This window comes from Hippocampus comes, unplaced genomic scaffold, assembly GCF_001891065.2.
Source record: "Hippocampus comes isolate QL1 unplaced genomic scaffold, H_comes_QL1_v1.1 scaffold186, whole genome shotgun sequence".
In the NCBI taxonomy this organism is placed as follows: Eukaryota; Metazoa; Chordata; class Actinopteri; order Syngnathiformes; family Syngnathidae; genus Hippocampus; species Hippocampus comes.
In genome coordinates, this window is record NW_017806236.1 from 1,409,287 (window position 1) to 1,432,794 (window position 23,508).

At 41.4% G+C, this 23,508-nt stretch overlaps 1 protein-coding gene across 1 annotated transcript in view; it reads right to left on the reverse strand.

The window, feature by feature from the left end:
* LOC109507667 (lipoma HMGIC fusion partner-like 3 protein) overlaps positions 1–15,540 on the reverse strand; it is a 23,893-nt gene extending 8,353 nt beyond the window's left edge. Inside the window, exon 1 of the mRNA XM_019857279.1 lies at positions 14,686–15,540. Within this exon, the coding sequence (XP_019712838.1) occupies positions 14,686–15,112 (427 nt within the window). The 5' untranslated portion in view covers positions 15,113–15,540. The remainder of the gene's footprint in view (positions 1–14,685) is intronic.
* Between the last annotated feature and the right edge of the window lie 7,968 nt (positions 15,541–23,508).

The following is a 23,508-nucleotide window of genomic DNA, read 5'->3' on the forward strand; positions in this document are numbered from 1 at the left end:
ATATTCGATGGCAAATGAGGACCTAATAATCTGAGTGATGTGCGTACATTATACAGTATTACATTTCACGCCAAAAAAGGAAGCGAGGCAATATTATGGTTCTCACAGCCTCATGTTATTTTTAATAGAGTAGTAACAAGAGCTGTAGCAGATCCTCCTGGGTGTCTCCTGCATGCCTTCAGTGGCATCATGAATTTTACATGACCCAAAAGGACTGAGCGGAGGCAGAGGAAGAAGAATAGTAGCCTGTCATGCAGTGATAGCATCAGGGGACCAAGTGGAGAAGAGAGCGGTAAAATTTCACGGCAAGTCATAGAATGTGGTCTACATACTGTGCCACATGCCTGGTGCCTGCATGGTGGCCTCTTGTGACTCGAGTTGCAGACAAGTGGCAAGAGCATATCCACAAGCACTCTTCATGCAGTCAAACACTTTAAAAAAATAAAATAAAATTTTCAGCCTGGAGTCAACTCATCCACAAACACAGAAGCACGCTCATTGCAGAAGTGCAGAATCCTCTTACATAACCAAGTTTAAATTCGCAGCGCTTTAACTCAACGAATGCCTCAATAGACTTTCTACACCGGCAGGAAAATGACCATATCCAGCTGCCACCGATATTACCTTAGAAAGAACAAAAAGAAACTGTGTCTCGATTCATGACCTGCTCTTTAGCCTACCCCAAATCCAATCTTGAACCCAGTCTGCTCAATCAAAATACGAGGTAAATGTAACCCAATCTGGTCTTGTCAGAGTGGTGCTACAAATATTATCGGTTGGGTTTTGCGTACTGTGCAAACTAACAGTTATCCTCCGGGCCAATAAAGGGCGCTGATATTTGGCATTTTGAGGCTGATCAGCATCAGCCCAATATCTTCTTCTTCTTCTTCTTTTTTTTAAATAAATCAAGCGGGCGATAAGAGACCAATCTCATTTTTGTTGTTCTTGCTCTGATACAACTGTGTCTCTCTATCTGCTGTGACATCTTGGTCGGCGGCATTATCTCACTCACAGCACTAGTTGGATACATGCAAACCAAGGCATGAGTAACAGCCAGTCAGTGTAGTGAAAGCCGTGAACTGTGCATGCAGTGCTCACGCAGGTGGCGGAAAGGAGATAAACTTTTGCCCAAGGAAGGTAGAATTTTAAAACAAAGATGTCTGCTGTCTAAGATTAAAAAAAAAAAAAAACACATGGCAAAAATCAGTAAAGTTGTGTAATCAACAGATTCTTGAAGGGATTTAAATAAAGTTAAAGAGCCCATATTTAACTAAACCAAAGGCATATATGTGATTATATATGTTTGAGCTGATGGCCTCATGCTACCTTTCTCGCTTCTCTTATCTTGAAGACATGCAGAGAGAAGACATGAGATTAGTAAGCGAAGGAGGTGGTTTAGGTGGTGAGGGATTGAACTCACGCACGCAGGGTGACATGCCCCCATCCCTGTCTATCTGTCTGTCTGCATGCAGCCGCTGGCGAGCACCGCGCAAACATCAAGAGCGCTGGACACCATATGCCGAAGCCGCCTTTAGCGCCGCTATTTTAAGCTTTTCTTCACGTCTATCGTTAGCACATTCACCTCCCTTACTTGCTGCCATCCTGCAAACACTGGGATCATGCGAGTGGAAAACGGGGCGGAGAAATTCTAGAATGCTAGCAGCCGCTTATGTAAGAGGATGTAGGTAGGGCAGATAACGCTCAAACGGCGTGGCACGAGAGTCTGACAGCAGACCGGCAGATGGTACTGCAGATTTGACAGCAGCACATTGGCTCATTTGGACAAAGAGAATCGCAAATCCCATCGATAGCGCAAGAAAAATCCCATTGACTTGTGAACTCTGAGCATCATTTATTCATAAGTATTGTGGTGGAGTTGCACGATGGGATTTGGCGAGACTCAGTCCGTCTGCTTCATTGCCTAAAGAAAGAAAATATCTTTTTTTTTTACGAGAGTCTGACAGCAGACCGGCAGATGGTACTGCAGATTTGACAGCAGCACATTGGCTCATTTGGACAAAGAGAATCGCAAATCCCATCGATAGCGCAAGAAAAATCCCATTGACTTGTGAACTCTGAGCATCATTTATTCATAAGTATTGTGGTGGAGTTGCACGATGGGATTTGGCGAGACTCAGTCCGTCTGCTTCATTGCCTAAAGAAAGAAAATATCTTTTTTTTTTGTGTGTGTACGCACGTGCAAACACAAAGATGTCACAAAAAGGTTTCAGTCATTACAGGGTCAGCTCTCATATCCAGATTTTGCCACTTTGCAGATTGTTCTTATCAGTATTTTCAAAATCTTTGAGCCCGCACATTTTTCATAAGTCTTTTTGATTGATCGTCCTGCTCAATAAATAGCTAAAAGTGCATCATCAACTGTGGGTCATTTTTTTCCACTGCACTTGAATGGTACAGGACTCACACCTAGGGACAATTTTTGGGAATGCGTGAGGAACCCGGAGTACCCGTAGAAAACCGGAGAAAACCCGCGCAGGCACGGGGAGAACATGCAAACTCCACACAGGAAGGCCCAAGCTGGAATCGAACCCGGTACCTCTGCACTGTGAGATCGATGCGCCAACCACTCGACACTGGGCCGCCTCTACGAAGACATATAAAGCTTCCTTATAACAGGTGGATATTCAGCCTACCTCCAAGCACTCTTCATGCAGTCAAACACTTTAAAAAAATAAAATAAAATTTTCAGCCTGGAGTCAACTCATCCACAAACACAGAAGCACGCTCATTGCAGAAGTGCAGAATCCTCTTACATAACCAAGTTTAAATTCGCAGCGCTTTAACTCAACGAATGCCTCAATAGACTTTCTACACCGGCAGGAAAATGACCATATCCAGCTGCCACCGATATTACCTTAGAAAGAACAAAAAGAAACTGTGTCTCGATTCATGACCTGCTCTTTAGCCTACCCCAAATCCAATCTTGAACCCAGTCTGCTCAATCAAAATACGAGGTAAATGTAACCCAGTCTGGTTATGTCAAAGTGGTGCTACAAATATTATCGGTTGGGTTTTGCGTACTGTGCAAACTAACAGTTATCCTCCGGGCCAATAAAGGGCGCTGATATTTGGCATTTTGACGCTGATCAGCATCAGCCCAATATCTTCTTCTTCTTCTTCTTTTTTTTAAATAAATCAAGCGGGCGATAAGAGACCAATCTCATTTTTGTTGTTCTTGCTCTGATACAACTGTGTCTCTCTATCTGCTGTGACATCTTGGTCGGCGGCATTATCTCACTCACAGCACTAGTTGGATACATGCAAACCAAGGCATGAGTAACAGCCAGTCAGTGTAGTGAAAGCCGTGAACTGTGCATGCAGTGCTCACGCAGGTGGCGGAAAGGAGATAAACTTTTGCCCAAGGAAGGTAGAATTTTAAAACAAAGATGTCTGCTGTCTAAGATTAAAAAAAAAAAAAAACACATGGCAAAAATCAGTAAAGTTGTGTAATCAACAGATTCTTGAAGGGATTTAAATAAAGTTAAAGAGCCCATATTTAACTAAACCAAAGGCATATATGTGATTATATATGTTTGAGCTGATGGCCTCATGCTACCTTTCTCGCTTCTCTTATCTTGAAGACATGCAGAGAGAAGACATGAGATTAGTAAGCGAAGGAGGTGGTTTAGGTGGTGAGGGATTGAACTCACGCACGCAGGGTGACATGCCCCCATCCCTGTCTATCTGTCTGTCTGCATGCAGCCGCTGGCGAGCACCGCGCAAACATCAAGAGCGCTGGACACCATATGCCGAAGCCGCCTTTAGCGCCGCTATTTTAAGCTTTTCTTCACGTCTATCGTTAGCACATTCACCTCCCTTACTTGCTGCCATCCTGCAAACACTGGGATCATGCGAGTGGAAAACGGGGCGGAGAAATTCTAGAATGCTAGCAGCCGCTTATGTAAGAGGATGTAGGTAGGGCAGATGACGCTCAAACGGCGTGGCACGAGAGTCTGACAGCAGACCGGCAGATGGTACTGCAGATTTGACAGCAGCACATTGGCTCATTTGGACAAAGAGAATCGCAAATACCCTCGATAGCGCAAGAAAAATCCCATTGACTTGTGAACTCTGAGCATCATTTATTCATAAGTATTGTGGTGGAGTTGCACGATGGGATTTGGCGAGACTCAGTCCGTCTGCTTCATTGCCTAAAAGAAAGAAAATACCTTTTTTTTTGTGTGTGTACGCACGTGCAAACACAAAGATGTCACAAAAAGGTTTCAGTCATTACAGGGTCAGCTCTCATATCCAGATTTTGCCACTTTGCAGATTGTTCTTATCAGTATTTTCAAAATCTTTGAGCCCGCACATTTTTCATAAGTCTTTTTGATTGATCGTCCTGCTCAATAAATAGCTAAAGGTGCATCATCAACTGTGGGTCATTTTTTTCCACTGCACTTGAATGGTACAGGATCAACAAAAACATCCATCCATCAATCCCTCCATCTATTTTATGATCCGCTTTATCCTCACAAGGGTCACGGGGCGTGCTGGAGCCTAGCCCAGCTGCCTCTGGGCAGTAGGCGTGGGACACCCTGAACCGGTTGCCAGACAATCGCAGGCCACACAGAGACAAAGAACCATCCGCGCTCACACTCACACCTAGGGACAATTTTTTGGAATGCGTGAGGAAACCGGAGTACCCGTAGAAAACCGGAGAAAACCCGCGCAGGCACGGGGAGAACATGCAAACTCCACACAGGAAGGCCCAAGCTGGAATCGAACCCGGTACCTCTGCACTGTGAGATCGATGCGCCAACCACTCGACACTGGGCCGCCTCTACGAAGACATATAAAGCTTCCTTATAACAGGCGGATATTCAGCCTACCTCCTGCAGCTGCCATGTCATAAGCAGAGAAACTGTGTATGGGTGCTTGTTACGTAAATTAGTCAAACTGTTATATCCCAAATCACAAGATTCAGAACGGCTCGTTCAGACACATTTCCAGGAACGCGCAGATATAAGAGTCAGTTCACCGTTAAAAAAAAAAAAAAAAAGCTACAGTACTTTGTTTTCCTAACCCGCTTGATGGGTAGCTGCACATTTTGAGCAGATTGGGTGACTACTTCACAGGAGTTTTGGGTGCTTCATTTCATGCTTGATGGGTGGGCAGGCATTCTGTAGACCCAAGTATTCAACATCAACAAAACAGTCAAAGTCACTTTTCCAAATTATGTTTACTTTCACCTTACACTGTAAATCTGTCATCTACAGGGCCTGTCAGTATGGTGTGCTCTCCCACTCACATTTGCATTAAAGAGCAGTATGCTAAAACTAAATGCACCCTCCTCTGCTCCAAATTAGATTTTCATACTGTGTACACTGGTCTGTGTCAGAAAATGATTAAAACATTTGATGGAGTCGTTCCAGCCAAAAGTATGTGTTGAAATAATGAGTCCATAGAACAAGATGGATTAATCCAATCTTTCCCATGGCTGGTCCAAGCACTAATGAAGTGTGGGCCGCTCTTCAAACTGGACAGTTAAGACTCTTATCAAGCTCCAAAGGCGAGCGCGCAAAGTGCCAAAGAGATAGCGTAGCACCATGATATGCTTTAATTGCACTCATATAAAAGGGGCTGTTTCAAAAGATCGAGAGATACCGCATATAGCCAGACTAAGTGGAGATTTCAAGTGTGTCATTGCTGGTAGTTTTTGGTTGGTTACTTGAAAAGAGAATCATCCATCACTTTAGAGAGTGCCACCCCACGAGCAGAGCCGATGAACCTACATTTTGTACAAGGAATGTTTTCTAAATCCCGTTCATTCTGCTGGACTGCAATGATGTTGTGATAATATTGCATGAGTGACTCATCAGGTGACAAAAAAAAAAAAAAAAAACTCTGATATCTAACAGCGGAGGAACAAGGAACGCATCGACCGAACGATTGAGTAATGTCTTTTAGTCACCTACACCCCGACGGATGTACTTGTTAAATAATCCAGTTATTTAATCAATGCATAAGTCGTGCAATGTCTTTCAACAAGCTTCTCTGTATAAACCAAGCAAACCACAATGCATCTGCCAATTACTGAGTTGATGATTACAATTTATTTTTTTTACCAAACAATTATTAACAGGAAATGGTTGCACATTGGCACACAAAGCGGTGGTGATTGGGGAGTGTGGGGGGGGGGGGTAGTGTTCAAGTACATCCAGCTCAGAGATGGAGGGAGCCAAAGCTTACGTAACAAGTCCAGAAAGAGGTTGCAGACCTCCACTGAGGATAAGCACCGACAAGGGCAATGGGGGATCAAAAGCATCTTTCAAATTTTGTGTTAATACTGACAGGTTCAACAGATGCAAAACAGCCACAGAATTGAGAATGACTTCATTATTTGGTGATTACTGGCTTATCATTTACAGCAACGATGTGGATCAATTGTAGAATGATGGCCTCAGATCACCTACAGCTGTGTTTACAAACCTTTGTAGAGCAAAGGTACATATTTGACATTATACACATCCCAAAGACCATCCCCAAATCAACATCGAAAAAAAAAAAAATCCTGAAATAATAATGCTCTCATCTCAATTGACTCAATATATTGTTATTCTGTTGTATAAATGGCAACTCATGAATACACGGGTTACCTAAAGTGCACCTCCTGATCTCTCATGACACTACTGGAGTGGAGAATCGCCGATTTAGTGGAGAGCTATAATTATTCTGCCGTTCACTATGTGTCAATGGCATGGCAATAAAATCTTCCCACAGTACACCAAACAATCTCTTACGGCACTCATGTGCTTCGGCACAATAGTTGGGAATCACAGATTTAAGGTATGTGACCGAACCCCCTTTCACACGGTGTTCGTAAAAGCGTTTGCGGTAACATTCAGCTCATTTTTGAGCCACAACAACGATAACACAATTCTTGTGTGAAAGTGGAACGTGTTGCTACTTGTTACGTTCATTAATTTTCACGAAGATAGCTTTTGGCTACGTTACACTCTTGACATTTTGTTGGTCATTCATCCATTCATCCGTTCTCTTCGAGGTTGCAGTTCGCTGGTGTCTATCGGAGCTGACTGACTTAAGGTGAAAGGCAGAACACACCCTGCAGGGCTCTAAGTGGTGGTATTTCGCTACGGAAATTTCATATAGTGCAAGTAAATTTTTAATCGACTTGGCATTTGCAACCAGTAAATTTGCATGATTTTTTTTTTAATTAGTCTTGAAGATTTCTTTGTCGCTCACAGTTATGCGCCACAGCTCAGCCCATTTTATCAGTAATATAGAGAAAATGAGTTAACTGAATATTTACTCAGCAAGTCCACCTGTAATGTGCACCCCTCAATTTTGTACTTGCACCCCTAAAATTTCAGATTAAGGGTGACTGTGCTCCCAGTAAAAAAACAAACAAAAAAGTCTGTAGCCCTGCTCTGAATGGTCTCCCGTTAGTCATTGTGTAAAAGGACGAGAGACTTTGTTGTTGCGCTTCAGCACCTTCACGCTTGGCTTCATTTACATTCATGATTTCATCGTTCGCTTCAGAATGCAGTCCGTTTTAAAATCGAATGACATTGGTTTGAATCTGAAAAGTAACGAATGAAAAGGAACTTCTATTAATTTGATTATCTTCTGTAGCTCGAGAGGTGCATATATTTGCACACCATCCATGATGTGTTAATTGACCGACAGAAATTGTCTCACCCTCAAAGTATGCTCTTGCGAAGCGAGGTCTATTTAGGGTGAGTGAGGGACACTGCAGGGGATTCGTTTTGCTCTCATTTAAAAAAAAAAAAAATCTCCTTTCTACTTGTTTTCATACTTAATCCTGCTGAACGGGGCATAGCCTATATGCGTTGCACGCACATCTTCCACATGCTGATGCCTCTCACTGCAGTAGCATTTTCCCCTAAACCATATTATTGTGTAACACTTGATACGGACTAAAAGGCCCGAATATGCAAAAATATCAAACTTGGTGGTGGTTTGTTTACCTCTGAGGGTTTAAAAGTTCGTTCTCTCATTTCCCTGTGGCAGAGGACGCTTAGTGCTTGTGAAGACTGAAAACCCCAATGCATCACACTGTAATGGTAACAGACAGTTTGTGCATTACATAAATCTGCCCCAGTGGGTGTATCCGACTGGATGTGATATATGAAAAAAAACGCCACCATGTTCTCTCGTGTGAAGCTGCGGCGTCATTTCGAACACGACGATGCACCGTCACACAATGTGGTACAAATATTTTAAAAGGGTCTCAAGATGGCAGCCTGGTGGTCCAGTGGTTAGCGCGTCAACCTCACAGTGCAGAGGTACCGGGTTGAATTCCAGCTCCGGCCTCCCTGTGTGGGGTTTGCATGTTTCCCCGGGCCTGCGTGGGTTTTTTACGGGTACTCCGGTTTCCTCCCATATTCGATAAACATGCATGGCAGGCTGATTGAACACTCAAAATTCCCCTGAGGTGTGAGTGTGAGCGGGGATGGTTGTTCGTTTGTGTGTGCCCTGCGATTGGCTGGCAACTGGTTCAGGTTGTCCCCTGCCCACTGCCCGAAGACAGCTGGGATAGGCTCCAGCACCCCCCGCAACCCTTGTGAGTATAAGTATGGATGTATCGGAAGTATGGATGGATGGGTCTCAAGATGACAGCGAGCACGCCTACAATGAATCCCAGTACCTTAAAATTTCGAGCATTACAATTATTTTGGGATTCCACTTCTATGTTGTCGGTGAAAAATTTGTTTTACCATTGTGCAGTCTGACGTTTGATCCTGGAATTGCCCGTGGGTCCATATATTACCTTGGATTCCAAAGTAGTGTAGACCGGCACACTGTAATGTGTTCCTGATATTGTGCTCCTCCAGTCGGACGAGGTAACCACTAGAAACAGATGCATGCTTGGTGTGGCTTCAACGAGCACTGCTATGCGTTTGTGTACCCAGGTTGGGCGGTATGGGTTGTGGGTTCGATCCCCCGGCTCTTGTGAACACATCAAAGTGTCCTTGAAGCAAGATGCTGAACCCCAAGTTGCTCCTGATGCTGCACAAGTGCAAGGCCAAGCCAAGCTTAAGATTGTTCTACCAAAAACAAAGACCTCACTGACAGTGTCAATAACTGTCCTATTTGGACAGCATCAGAGTCAATGAAATTGTGGACAAAAGCCAGCATTGATCCACTCATGCAGTTGAATAGACACGCATTTGATCAATACAGTATACTAATTGTTGCTGTAATGATCCTTTGTAGAATTAGGATGCAAGTGCAGGTCTCCCCATCTGTGTATCGAATGGGGTAAATGCAGCGTTATGAGAAACGCTCACAACGCAATCAGAAGTTTGGCCAATGAAGCACTACAAATGCTTGCACAGTCCTGATTTGGAATGCAAGTATTAATTTGCAGCACTGAGTCCGGAGAGTGAAAGGAGAGTGGACAAGGGCCAAGACTGCAGTTATTATCCGTACCGCTTTCTCTTCAAAGTCAGAGAAGTGTTGTTTTTTTTTTTCTTTTTGGATCATTTGAATATACTTCAGCTGAGAACCTGTTCACAGAGATGTGGATATTTTGAAAGACATTTGAATTCAACCCTAATTCAGGTTGCTTTACCACAATTGGAGCAGTGTAAAATGATGACCCAGTGTGAATGTAAACTGACTTCAGGATGGCAGAGACCCAAGCAGCTCAGTTGAAAAATTTCCCAAATGTTCTTTTCAGTGTTTATTTGGAGATCAGGGAAACCGAGGGCTTGAGGCAAGAAAATGCTCTAAGGAAAACTGTTGAAATTGTTCTCAGAAAGCTTGTTAGGGAAAAAGCGAAGTGAGCTTGATGACAAACTTAAACATTCAGGATTATTAATTTAAAAGCATGACTATTTTAAATCAAACTGCAGACTCACAGAAAATCCTCACACATGTAACTAAATATATGCGTCATGATTATATTTGGTATTTTGTGGAATTTGGGGAAATGTGTACAATACAGACAAATGTGAAGAAATTCACTCTTTAGGACAATTAGCTGAATGAAGCATTTTTAGTTTTTCCACATTTTATGCAAAGACAGACATAGGCCGACAGTATGAAAAAGACTGTTTTTAAACCTTCTTACTATATGAGGATATTTACAGTATAATGTATAGATACAGCTGTAATGTGTTAATCAAGTAAAGAACAGACACACCATGACTAATGTAGGTGCTATACCGGTAATTTTTTTCCATCCGACTGGCTAAACTGGACTGGACAGCCTTCCCATATAATTGTCATGTTGACTCAAATAGGGTTTTTAAAAAAAATATATATATATTGAGTCGCCTTTCATATATGTGTGTGGACTTATTCTGAAAGTATCTAGGTATTGCGTTTAGAATTGGAGCACAATAGGCAAAATGATAAATGGAGCTCCACAAATAATTCCAATGGCTCAAAAACGGTAACTGGGCACAAGGGTTCTGCTCTAATGTTACAAAACATTCAGTATGTCCTTTTTTCTTGCGGGTTTGACTCATCTCTGTCTGCAAAAAGGGAAATATTGACGATATGGAAAAGGCTACAAGAGAGTGTACTGTAAGAGTGTTGCGTATGACTGCGAGAATGAATTTTAAGTGACCTCACAGTAGGGCTGAATGACTTTGAAAAATAGCCATCACATTTTTTTTCTTATTGATTGCGATTGCAATTTAATGCGCAATTTCTTTTTTCAAGCATCCTCTTCCCATGTAATTTTTAACAATCAGTGGCAATATATGAATCTGTATTACGATAAACAACATCAGATTTGTTATGCATATGTGTTTTGGTTTTATATGCTAAAATGAATGCAAATGAACCATGATTTGATATAAGAAATTGTTATTTGTTTAAGTTTTGCGCCTCTCATAGCCTGTAAAAAAAGAGAATGGAAAGCACATTTTGTTCTCCTGAAAGCAAGGAAGACTGAGGTTCTTTTTTTTTTTTTAAAGACGAACGGGGGCCATTGCATTGCAGGAAAATATTCTACGAGGTCAAAATGAGTGGGAGAGATGCACAGATGGGTGAAATTATACGAAAGTAATAGGAGGAGATAAGGTAAGAGGGTTTTGATGCATGGACAGAAATAGCTGCGCCCAGGCAAAGACCGCAGGTCCATCAAATGTACACGGGAGCACTCAACTTTGCACTCCCCCGCCTTCCCTTTTCGACATACACGCAGAGAGCTCAGGTGTTTCTTGGTGGTCTGTATTTACATTAAACATTCAACATTCTTATCTGAGCATCAGAGTCACAACACCCCTCCTTACGGGAGACTAGCACTCACGTGAAATGAAACACTGGAGAGAAGTGCTGTGAACCGGAGTGCATTTATCAGAATACGCCATGAGGAATATTTGGGTTGAGATTTGTAAAAAGCAGCTGCAGGAGGGGGCAAACTTAGCCACAATATTGCATGACCTTAACCCTGGTAATGCTTTTGGGTTAGAATCAACACAAAGAATACCACCCGTAAAATGCGAAATGCATTAGCGAGAAATAAAAAAACTGAATATGATCTCCATTCATGTCCTTGAAGTGGGCATGGGTGACAAGCTCGGGCCAATCATACACAGTGTATACTAACATCATTTTTAGTTTGTTTGAGACAGTTTATATGTGGTCAAAGCAAGTGAAGAAAGACAACGAAAATGATGTGACTAAGCTATCGTCGATGCAACCGTAAACTATTCACAAGTGCTTCACTTTTTCCATATTTTGTTACGTGGACATCATTATTCCAAAATGTAATCCATGTATGTCGATACACAAAACACCATAGCAACAACATGAAAACAGTTTCATGGAAATGGTTGCAAATGTTTTGAAAATAAAAACCCAAGAAGTTGCATGCACAGTGGATATAAAAAGTCTACACACCCCTGTTCAAATGCCAGGTGTTTGTATTCTAAAAAATAATAAACCAAGATGAATCGTTTTAATTTTTTTCTACCATTAATGTGATCTATAATCTGTACAACTCATTTGAAAATCTCTTTTTGAGAGGCAGAGTACAAATAAGTGACATAAATGTAGTTGCACATGTGTGCACATCCTCTTATAATTGGGATGTGGCTAGATTCTGAGTTAAACAATTACATTCAGACTCATTTTAAATGTAAAGTCCCTCAGAATAATCCCAAATAAAGATCAGCTGCTCTAGGAGGCTTTTCCTGACCATTAAAAATTATTATTATTATTATTATTATTTTTTGCTGGGGTGTGGGTTAAGGCAGAAGCCTTGAAAGTTTCGTGCTAACACTGACTGGCATTTGTCTGAATGCCCCATTTCCAGCCCAAGAATATCATCTCCAAATCATAATCCTGGCCCTACCATTCACTTAAACTGTAATGTTCTTTTGGTGATGAGCGGTGTTGTGTATCCACCCATTAATTTCCCTTTTGGAATCACGGCCAAAAAAAAAACAACCTCACCATAACACATTTTTCTATTTGCATTTAGGAGATTTTGTTGTGGTCCAATGAAACCGATGTAACGTAAAATGTGCAGAAAGTGATATTTTAAAAATAATAATTGTGACAATGTTAATAAAACGGCCAAGCTCGAGTTGTCACAACGCGTTTGCGCTTGACACTAAATTGTATGTTTTTTCAAAACTTCCACAAACTAGGTTGGTCACCACTCCTCCACAGAGCAGCTAAGTGATGGCAGTGGATGTTTAAGCTTCATCAAAGAGAAATGCCTCTCGACAGTGCTAAGCAGTCAGGCTTGCTCATTAGACATCAGCAGCTTGTCATGGTCAGACTCTCTCCTCTCTGCTTTCTCTTTCATCTCGTTGCTGCAGCAGTGGCCTGCTCATTAAAAATGCCCCTAATGCATTAATTCAGCCCATCACGCCACACGGAGCTGGACCTGTTCCACATAATACCACTCATGCTGGCTGCCTCAATAACTCAACACTCAAATTGCATGGATGGCATTAGATGGTGACAATGACAATATCAACACACAAACACTCACACCTATTGCAAAGTGATAACATCGGAGTCTGACGGTTACCATCTGCGCTCTTGTCTTTTGCTGTAAACGTCTAAAGCAGAGAACACACATTTTTATCTTAACTGATTTGCTTTGAGGGACACTCTGGACAGGGTTCGTCAGTCTTGGCAGTCCCCACTGACAATTCATTTATCTAATCAGTAGACCACTCACATGGAAAGGAGTACAAGTGTTTACATACAGAGTTACTGTATTACACTGATTATGAGGCAGACAGAAATGTAAGACTGTCGTGTACCATGGCTATCCTTGCATCTTTGGTCATACAATGGTTTGGCAATGGAGTGGTCAGAGCCAGATGACTACTTCCCAACAAATCCATGAGACCTCAGTTCAGTGAGCAGTTTTGCGCATCTTTCTTTGTCCTTTCCAGCCTCATCAAGGAGCACTAATACAAGAAAAACTCAAGAATATACAGGAGGTCCGGAAATTCAAAACAGGATAACTCCATTGTAATGATATGTGTTGTTTCATGCTATCAAAGTTAAGGGCCTTTCTCTTTTACTAATTCATTGACAAAGGTTCACCTTTTTTTTTAATTTAACACTTGTGTGACAATCACTAATGTTAAAAATAACACTATAATGATCACGATCGTTTACAGAACTTTTGTTTATAAGATTTTTACGATTAATCACAGAGTTGTGATAACGGCACGTTGACCGTGGAACGCGTTTCAGTTTCCTTTACTTCCATCCATCGATTTCATTGACTGATTTTTCTCCTCAGGATCCCTGGCAAACTGGGGCCTATCCCAGCTGACTTCGGCGAAAAGCGACGTACACCCTGGACTACTTGCCAGGCAATCAATGGTCACATCGTGAAAAACAACGGTTCACACTCAGGTTCATATGTATCACCTAACATGAGGGTTTTCGGAACGTGGAAGGAAAGAAATATTTTAAATCAAAATAGAATGGATACGCTAGTTCGTTCAGTGTGGTTGGGACAGTTTTAAGTGATCCTAGGGGCAAGATTAGATTATTAGATTAAATCAGATAGATAGATAGATAGATAGATAGATAGATAGATAGATAGATAGATAGATAGATAGATAGATAGATAGATAGATAGATTTTTAGTGTGGGAAAGTAAATTATCACAGCAGCAATATTCACTCAAAACACTCAGATAAATAAAATAGTATATCCAACAAATAATCAAAGCAAACAAAAAGAGCAGCATTAAATACATTTAAATCTAATCCAAATAAGAAAAAAAAAACAACAGGAGTTACGTGTTGGTACATGGTAAGTAATAAATAGTCTAATTATGCTATTTCCATATAGTACAATTATTGCAACTATGAAGTTTTTCTGGCACATCAGTTTTTTTTTTTAAGTTTGCACAATATGGATTTTACCCTGTGTTGTAATTTAGAGCTATGACGTTTCAAACTAAAATTCCACCTGTTGATGAACATGACTTAATTCATAATAATTACTAAACATATTACAGAGTATATGATTATTACATTACGATGAAAACCTGATATGCTAGACTCGAAAGAAAAAAGATGTGGGCAGATTAAGAATCAAAATCAGAGCAAAAAAAAATATCTAAAAAAGTTGACTTGCATCTCACATTAACAAATGTAGCAAAGATTTGTTGACTAGTGTAATTATCCCTATTGTCTACATTATCTTCCAACGGAGTTTGTTGACCGTTACTGGGCGCCTTACCTGCTGCAGCCTGCATCCAGCCGCAGATTTTGTACACAGTGGAGGTGCTGAGGAGGAAGAACAGCGAGAAGCATCCGATGCAGGTGACCACCAGCATCATGGACATCCCGATGAAGAAGGAGGCAGCCTTGAAGGCTCTGGACGGGATGGCGGAGAACTCGGTGAAGCTGCCTTGGCAGGCCAGCTCCCTGGAGACCCCGTCCCCGATGCAGTAGTGAAAGAGCCCGAAGTAGCCGGCCTGCGGCGTGTCCACGCCATCACCGATCCAATAGGGCTGCGAGAAGATAGTCACGTTCACGATGCCGAACAGGATGGTGAATATAGCCCACAGGAGTCCGATGACGCGGGAGTTTCGGACGTAATTAGTCTGGTACAGTTTGGCAGCTTCTGCAGACGGTAACATTGATGCGGCGCTGGCGGGTATCATTGTATGCACAAAGAAAAAAGGAAGAGACGCTAAAGCTGTTTTGTCATGAAGCGAGGAGAGGGGGTGGGGGGGTCCCAATCTATGGCCGTGCAAGTGCAGCACCGCAGCATCTGTCTGGCGCGATCATCTCGTGACGTGGCATCGTCCAAACTGGCGCTGGTCCCCGTCAATGAAACTCGACGAAGCCGCGATCACACCGTGCAGTCGTCGTCAGACGTACTCATCGCCAGTGTCCTTGGAATCCGAGCAACGTCCTACACGCGCCGCGGTGCCCCACACGAACAACGAATACGCGTCGGCATGCACTTGCAATATCCAAATATGAATGGCAGGGCCTGCATGGGTGCTTCAACCGGATTTTATCTTCCGGTTTGATGACTGCATCGCCGCCGGTCAGCAGTGATGCTGGCAGCCGGAGAGGGAGGGGCATGGGCCGTTTGCAAGCACATCACACACATTTCATTGGGCAGACTAACTTCTTTGTCTTTTCTCTAATGCCAGCTCATGGGCGTTGATGACATGAATAAATAACAAAAGAATGGGATGCAAAACAAGAAAGACGATAACTGGGGAGTGAAATCGATATTCGGATTAATCACACACAGCTGGCGGGGCAAGGTCAAGGAAGGTGGTGAATGGCTGACACAGGGAGGGGTCGGGCTAGAAAGGGTTCGATTATTCCAGGGGTAATTATTAATAATGATGTAACTGGATGAACGACACGTACACTTTACACAACAATGGGCAAAATCAACCATTTTAAATCGCAGTCTAACAGAAGAGAAAAACAAGTATCTCAGTCCAGAGATTTGTGGTAACTGAGTGCTTGAGGTGAGAACTCAACCAAAAGCAACTTCAGCAATTTTCTATGCATAAAAAAATTGTTGGAAAGATAAGATACAGGAACCTGAATCATGGAAATGAATGGCATTACACCACTCGTAGTGTGTGAAACAGTCATTGAATTAAATGGTCAAATTGTGCATATTACAGTGTGGTTATTTATGTATATATTTATGTATTTATTATTTGTTTTAAAATGAGTTTTGCGCCATGTTCAGCACTTTGTATACAGCCATTGGCTGTTTTAAAGTGCTCTATAAATACAGTTGAGTTGAAGTGAGTTAAATCCAGTGCAGATAAGTTTTATTTAACTTTTAGAAACAATACATTTGCATTCACTCTTTTAGAATGGTATGTTTCCAAATATTAATTCAGGTAAAAAAAAAAAAAAAATTAACTTTTACATTTTGATAGAATTATTACGTATCGTAATTTTAGTTTGCTATATTTAAGCACGGTCCTAATATTCCAGCGGTTCATACTTTTTCATTGGTTTACAATTCGCTAAATGTGATTTTTAAGAATCAACCATCATCGTTTTTGGGCCTATTACACAACTGTATTTAAATGTTGGTCATAATTGTAGTACTTGGGAGGGCTGAGTATTTTTTGAGGTGGTATTTGGTGTAAAAACAATAAATAAATAAATAAATAAAGGGGTACAGCAGTCTCACCGTAAAGGGTATAAAAGAATGACTATCTACACTACAGTGAAGGGCTGATCTGAACAATTGAACAAGCATGAATGCACCCACCACACACCAGCAATTAAACTGTATGAGCCTGAATACTGTAGTGTCCATCCATAATCCATACATTTTCTATGCCGCTTGTTCTCATTAGGGTCATGGATGAGCTGGAGCCAACACACACAGTCGCCTACAAAAGTATTGGAATGGCAAAGATTTATTGGGCTCATTGTAAAATGTGGATGTTTAACAGATTATCCTCCTGAGTTTAATGTGACTGACATTTGCATTATTAAACCCATATTAGCTGTTATGGTACACAGAAAATACTTTTTCTACCCCACTGCAACTGTTACTAATGGCATTAAAAAGCCTTGTAGAGGAAAAGCCTTCATTAATGTGATTAGCGCCACATATTTTTGCTCCTTTCATGTTTAAATAACTGAGAGGAAGCCTGATGGCGTATAAAAAACAGAAGCCAGTGAGCAGTCAGCGGAGTCTGTTTGCTATGCTTTATGTTTAAACCAATCAGCATCAAATCAGATTTTCCCGCCAATTACCAGACCACGCCCATTTATGTCTTATCAGCCTATCAGAAACCGTTTTCTTCGATTAACGTTCGTACCACATTTAACAGTCACCGAGCAGGTAGCTACTGCATTTACCACCCAACTGACCGAAGAAAGCGTTTTTCGCCCCCGCTGGTGAAAATTATTTTGAATATTATTCCCTCCAGTTGGACGTAATTATTTGCCTCTCGGGTTCTGAGTCGCCGTGTAAGGGCTTCAGGGTTGTCAAACCGTTTGAAATAGGTAAGTGACCAAATGGACTACAAAATAGTTTGTTGTCTGATGTTGTAGTAATATAGTTGCCCAGCAGGGGTCAGTGGAAGCTAATGTTAAAACTAGGGCAAGATGAACATTTCCACTGGAGGAGATTGAGGGTGTTCTTGAGAGATGTTTTACCTTTAATCTAAAAGCCTTCTTCAGTTCTAAATCTTTAAAAATGTAATCTCCCCGGCATTTGTAACGACATGGGAAAAAAACAAGCACCTTGGGATTTTTATGTATTTTACGTTGATGCCGAATTGTCTCACTAAATGAAGTCAGGAAATGAATTACAGTACCACCCAAGTTTTTTTTTATATCAATGGGAGTAGTTTCTTCCACATTTGCAACTATGTACTTCTTACATATTTCCTTGTGAGGGCCACGGGCTTGGCATGGCAAAATGCAGATCGAATTAATGCATTTGCTCGAGCTTATTTTATTTTGTTTATCTGAGAAAAAGGAATTGGACAAAGCTGCAAAGCGGAACTGCTCAGTGTTTGCCAGAATGGAGATTTCAGATGTACTGTTGGGACTGAGAAGCGAACAGTGGCTGTAAGTGTTGAAGAGGAAAGAATGGTTGGTAGAGGATGAGAGAGTTTTGCCTTCATGAATTTGGGGATGAAAGACAGGCCTGTCTAAAGATGTGTGTATGTGTGTGAGTGAATGCCAAAGAGAGAAGGGCTGCATATGTTGAGATAAGCATGGTTTATTGTTTATGTTTTTGTTTTTCATGGGCATAATGTTTGTTTATGTGCATGTGTTAATAACAATTGACTTTTTGTAGCACGCCAAATGTTTCTGGCGAGTTGAAGTCTGCTGAGTTCCACTAACATTCACAATTTTATACCAGCTTTAAAACAGTTTAATGTCTAATCTACAATATTAAGAGATTCACACATAATTATTTTAGAAAAATTGAAACAGTGCTTTAGATAGTGGCCAGGGGCAAGTTTTACTCCACAACAGAGAGTAACGGGACTGTGTTTTGGGTAAGGAATTTAATGGGTGGGGCGCTTAATTTGTGTGTTTCTATTTTTGTGCATTCTAATCATAATTTAGAACAAATAGTATTTTCTCAAAGAAACAATATTTTCTATTCAGTCATTGGTTGGTTTTCTTCCTTTCATATTTGGCGATACTTCTCCCTATTTATTGGGATCTCAGAGCACAGGAAATGAAGTTCAAGCTCTTATTCAAACCCTAAAATAAATGCACTTCACTGACTTGCGGAAGTCCCATGAATTCTTTTTCTAAAGCAACCCAGCTGATTAACAAAAAAATAATATTTAGTTACAGTCCTAATGTATTATTCATGCTATTCATGGCAACCAAGGGATAAATGGTCAAATAGCTAATAGTTTTGCTGAACAAAGAAACCTTTGTCTGTGTATTATACCCCCCCCACCCCACTACAATCAGCATCAAAATTTTGTTGACACAAAATCAACCTGCTGAGTTTCCCCTGTCAGCCTGAGTGTCTGAAAGGGCTTATTTCGATTGTGAGAAAGTTTCCGGACTTTTTGTTCCTCAGTTGGCACTCACTTTTGTCTTTTGTGTTGTGACTCCCACTGTGACCCACAAATCTCACAGGATTCATCACAATGCGAACACTGACTCCCAGTCTCGTTGTCAGAAAGGCTCGCAATTATGTATTTCCATAATTACACTGCCATCTATTTCCAACATGCCATTGTTTTCCCCCCTGCTATTGCTTTTCATCTACCACCATGGCTCAAACAGAGCTTCTGCCAACAATTTGCTTCCCTAAACCACAGAAAATAAAAAATGACATGAAAGACACAAACGGTCTGAATGAAAGCGCAACACAATGACTTTGACGTTGTTGAGTGGTGGTTCGTTCTGGGCTTATATGGGTAAATGTTCACATGTCTCCTCTTGTTTGTGAGCGTGAGGCAGGGTGTTTACACACACATCCACACGTAACGTGTCCACTGACAATGGCACTGAACTAAGCAAATGGCATCATTGGCTTCTTTTTGTCAGATAAAATTGCCATTTGTTTGGACATTCAGATATGGTTAAAGGCCAAACATCAGTATGGTCACACTCATGCAGGTCATGTTGATTACTTTATGACCTGGGATTTATTTTTTTGAAGGTTGTTAAATGACAGGAAGTCTGCCTCTGCTTTCCTCATTTTGATCCTTACTGTTCTTTCTCCCTCTGGCGCACTAAGGCTCCGCATCACACTAATGAGCCTTGTGCAAGTGCATGCCTGTCTGTTGGTTGAATAAACATAAACATGAATTCATTAATGCTGACGATGAGCATTAATAAACTTGTTTGTCTTAAAATAATAGCAGGCTGTAGTGGTGCTTTGTGCACTTATTGGATGGGGTTTTGTGACACCAATTGATTCCGTCTGCGACAAAGGTAAACGTATTTGTTTGTTCAGTTGGGCATAAAATAACCCAAAATATTTTTTTGTGATGAAGGACGTCATGAACTTTAATAAAATTACTGGATGGACATGAACGAGACGCCTGCTGTGGAGGTGGAATGCTGTGGAAATCTCAGACTCACTGTTTGTTTTATAATCCGCCACTAGGTGGCACCATAAGAGAAGGACGAAGCCCTCATGACTTGGGATACATTGAGGGACATCATGACTAATTCAAGAATTTCTATTAGAGCCCCTTTGAAATATGTTTTCAGAAACACGACATGCTTTTAGGAGTCTAAACGGTTGATATCCGAGCGTCATGTGGTGGTGCCATTGAACCTTGTGGAATGTAGAAACTGGGGAACTTCAGCAGGTTGAACATTTCTCAAAGAAATATAAAACCTTTGGAACGTTTAATTTTATTTTACAATGGTAAATAGATGCACCTAGGAGATACGTCGTGTGTGTGTATTCATGTTTGCCTCTGTGACCGGGACAGGCCGGCGTGACTGTGAACAATAATTGAGCAGTGTGCTGAGTGTGCACAAGTACCAAGACAACATATGGAATTGTTTCACACCACCTTTCGTTTCCTGAAACAAGCCTCTATAACCTTTAAGAGGATGATTACTAATCACTAACTGTTTCTTTCCCCATTCAGACATTTGATTTGTCCATACATGCGTCACCTTTTCTGTCGGTTGCACTGTGCTGACTCTCTTTTCCAAGCAGATCTCTCATTCATTATTGAGACTTGTTTTTTTTTCCATCTCAGAATAAAGAAGGGGAACAAATCTTTTGAATGATTAATAGCACACATGAAAAATGGATCATGAGTCATTTTCAACAATATGAACGGTTAAAAAAAACAAAAAACAGGTGTGGCAAAAGAGGATGAGTAGGTGGGCTAACTAAGGCAAACTTGTGAATCTGTAAATTGTCACTGATGCGACACAGTTAGGTGACCATTGGCAGTCTGACTTCTCGGCAAACTCAAAGGTACTAGTAAATGAATGTATCCTTTAATAGTCTATGCCTCAAAAAGCCTGCTTCCATATTTCCCTCGGGTCTTCTGACCCGTCGACCCCCACGACTTACCTGAAGCAAAGATCATGCTCCCCATCTCTTCAAACAGTATCCAGGCAAAAACCGTTATTCTGTAATGCTAAAATAAATAAATAAATAAAAATACATGCATGAAAATAAATAAATACATCAAGTCTGGTTTGCACATCCCCTCATAGTGAAACATGTAATGACAGAACAGTCGATAAAGACCAATAATGAAGAAAAAGTACCATCTGAGATAAATCATTAGAAAGAGTGAAGAAAATTAGAAAAGGCAAGCTATTTGTAATGACTGCATACCTAGCATTTCAATCATGACGCCAGACTCAAACCAGAGTCAAGCTACATGAATCAAGCATAGGACATACAACACTGTGAGTGTTCAGGATGTGGCTGACCGTTTTTACATCCATCTAGTTATCATGATCATAAAAGCTTCCACTCTCAACACCTCCATGTTTCATCCATGCATATATTTGAGCTCCAAGCTCAGAAACACAAATGGATCAATAGCCGGACGAGATCATACAATATATTCATGCCATGGGCCTGCAGCATGCCATTTATATTTATGCACTCATTTAGTTGTACGGGTCTACAAATCAGCAATGGCTTGCCACAGCTCTTGAGTACTAACAAGCCAAATTTCTATAATAATGAATAAATCTGACATAGTAAAACAAATGACGTATTAACACACCTAAGGGAAGAATTGTATCTTTTATAGCGACCGTATTAGGTGGAATAATAGTAATGAAAGATATACTGTGATTTTGAAATGTCTGCGGCTAGTGGTGGCTTTGACGCCATTTTTGACGACTAAAGGTGAGACTCGAGGGGGGATTTGGGTTCATTTGTAAGAGATTCTAGCTTTTTGTTTGGTTTTCATTTGCATCAACAGTGATTTACTCATAATGCAAAACACTATGTAATCTACCCTTGGCCTGCTTCTGTGTGATCGGTAGAGTGAAACGGGGAGAGAGAGAGATGGCCCGAGATCGGTTGAAAGGTGTCGTGGAGGACAGGGACAGGGACAGGGTGGGACCCGGTGCTCACAAATCTTGGCTTGTTTTGAAAGGCGGGAAGATGCTTCAAGGACCTGGCCTCATCTAATATAGGGCCACCTCTCTGTGAACTCAGGTTAGCCCGAGGTGCTATTCTTTGGAATCAACAGCAACATTTGAACGGACATCATGAACGAGGTTTACACTGAAGACTTGTATGTTCAACAACTGTCTTTGCCAAGTGAATGACTTTTGAAAGCATTGACGTTGTGGTCTTCAAGAAAACAAATTAGCTATTGATTGTATGGAAATGAATGATGGGCGCTTTATATTTCTTCCTCAACTTGAATCCTTTTGAGTTGAAAATGTTGGCAGTTTTCCAAAAGATAATAACGCAGGCAGAAAAGCAATCATTTGTCAATTCTATTGATCATAGCACTTACCGAGTATTCAGTTAAATTGCTACTAAAACTAAGTTAGATTTACATCGTGCCTTTCAAGGGATCCTGGTATGCTCGACCTGCTCATCCCCATGCTGCTCGCCGCGCCTAAAAGATGATTGGATATACATACCTGCTCTGTAGTCTTCAGCGTTTTTATTAATCTGGCGTTTGGTCCTGCTAACCGCATCAGTCAACACTCATACAGAATTTTGCAAATTTACCAATTTTAAAATAAAATCTTCATGTAACCTGTAAATCACTAGTGTAACAGCGGTGGATAAAAAAAAGTCATATTTGAAAGTGTGTAAAGCGAGCAGGTGTTGCAAATGTGGGTTTCATGTACAATATGCAGAATGTATAGCCCACGGCGATCGACAGAAGTAGAAGCAACAGCCTGTCAATGAAGTGTCAAGAGAACAAGGAGCAACAAGGTTCAAATGAGGAGGAGGAGGAGGAGGATGAAGAGAAACAGTGCAAGAGCATCTAATGAGAGAAGGAGTGAACCTGTAAAATTCCTCCATAACAACAGGAGGCAAAAAAGCCATAATTCATAATCATATCTGACAAAGTTGAATGTCTTCCATCTTCATTTAAATGCTATTCTGCCCCTCCTCCCGTAGAGATGAGATTTAATAAGCAATTGATTTTTTCTTTTTCTTTTTTAAAGCATGACCTCGTGACCTCAGCGCTCATTGGAGGCTTTGCAGAAGATGGTCCTCATCTCGGAGAATCGATGCAGCAGACCTTCAGAAGCCACCCCGCCCCCTCGACTGATTTCACAGGCCCAAAGGTGTCATTAATGTGTCATTGAGTACATGTCTTCGCCCGGGGCGACAGGATTGTTCCTCACCCGGACGCTCGCCGGATGAAAGGGCGGAGACCGGCATTTCCCTCCCAATTCTGTGAAATGGTGCAGAAAAAAAGAAGAAGGGACACGCCTGACGGTGTCTATCAGTCCTGACCTCCTGTGAAACGTCATCTCGCTGCCCTCATCTGTCAGTGAATGGCAAAGGAGTTAAAAGAGGAGGGGGTGCTTCCGGGATACATAATTCAGTGTTTCTCTCACAACAGCCTGAGCTCGGCAGGGCTCAGCTCCTCCAGCCATGAGGCTGGCA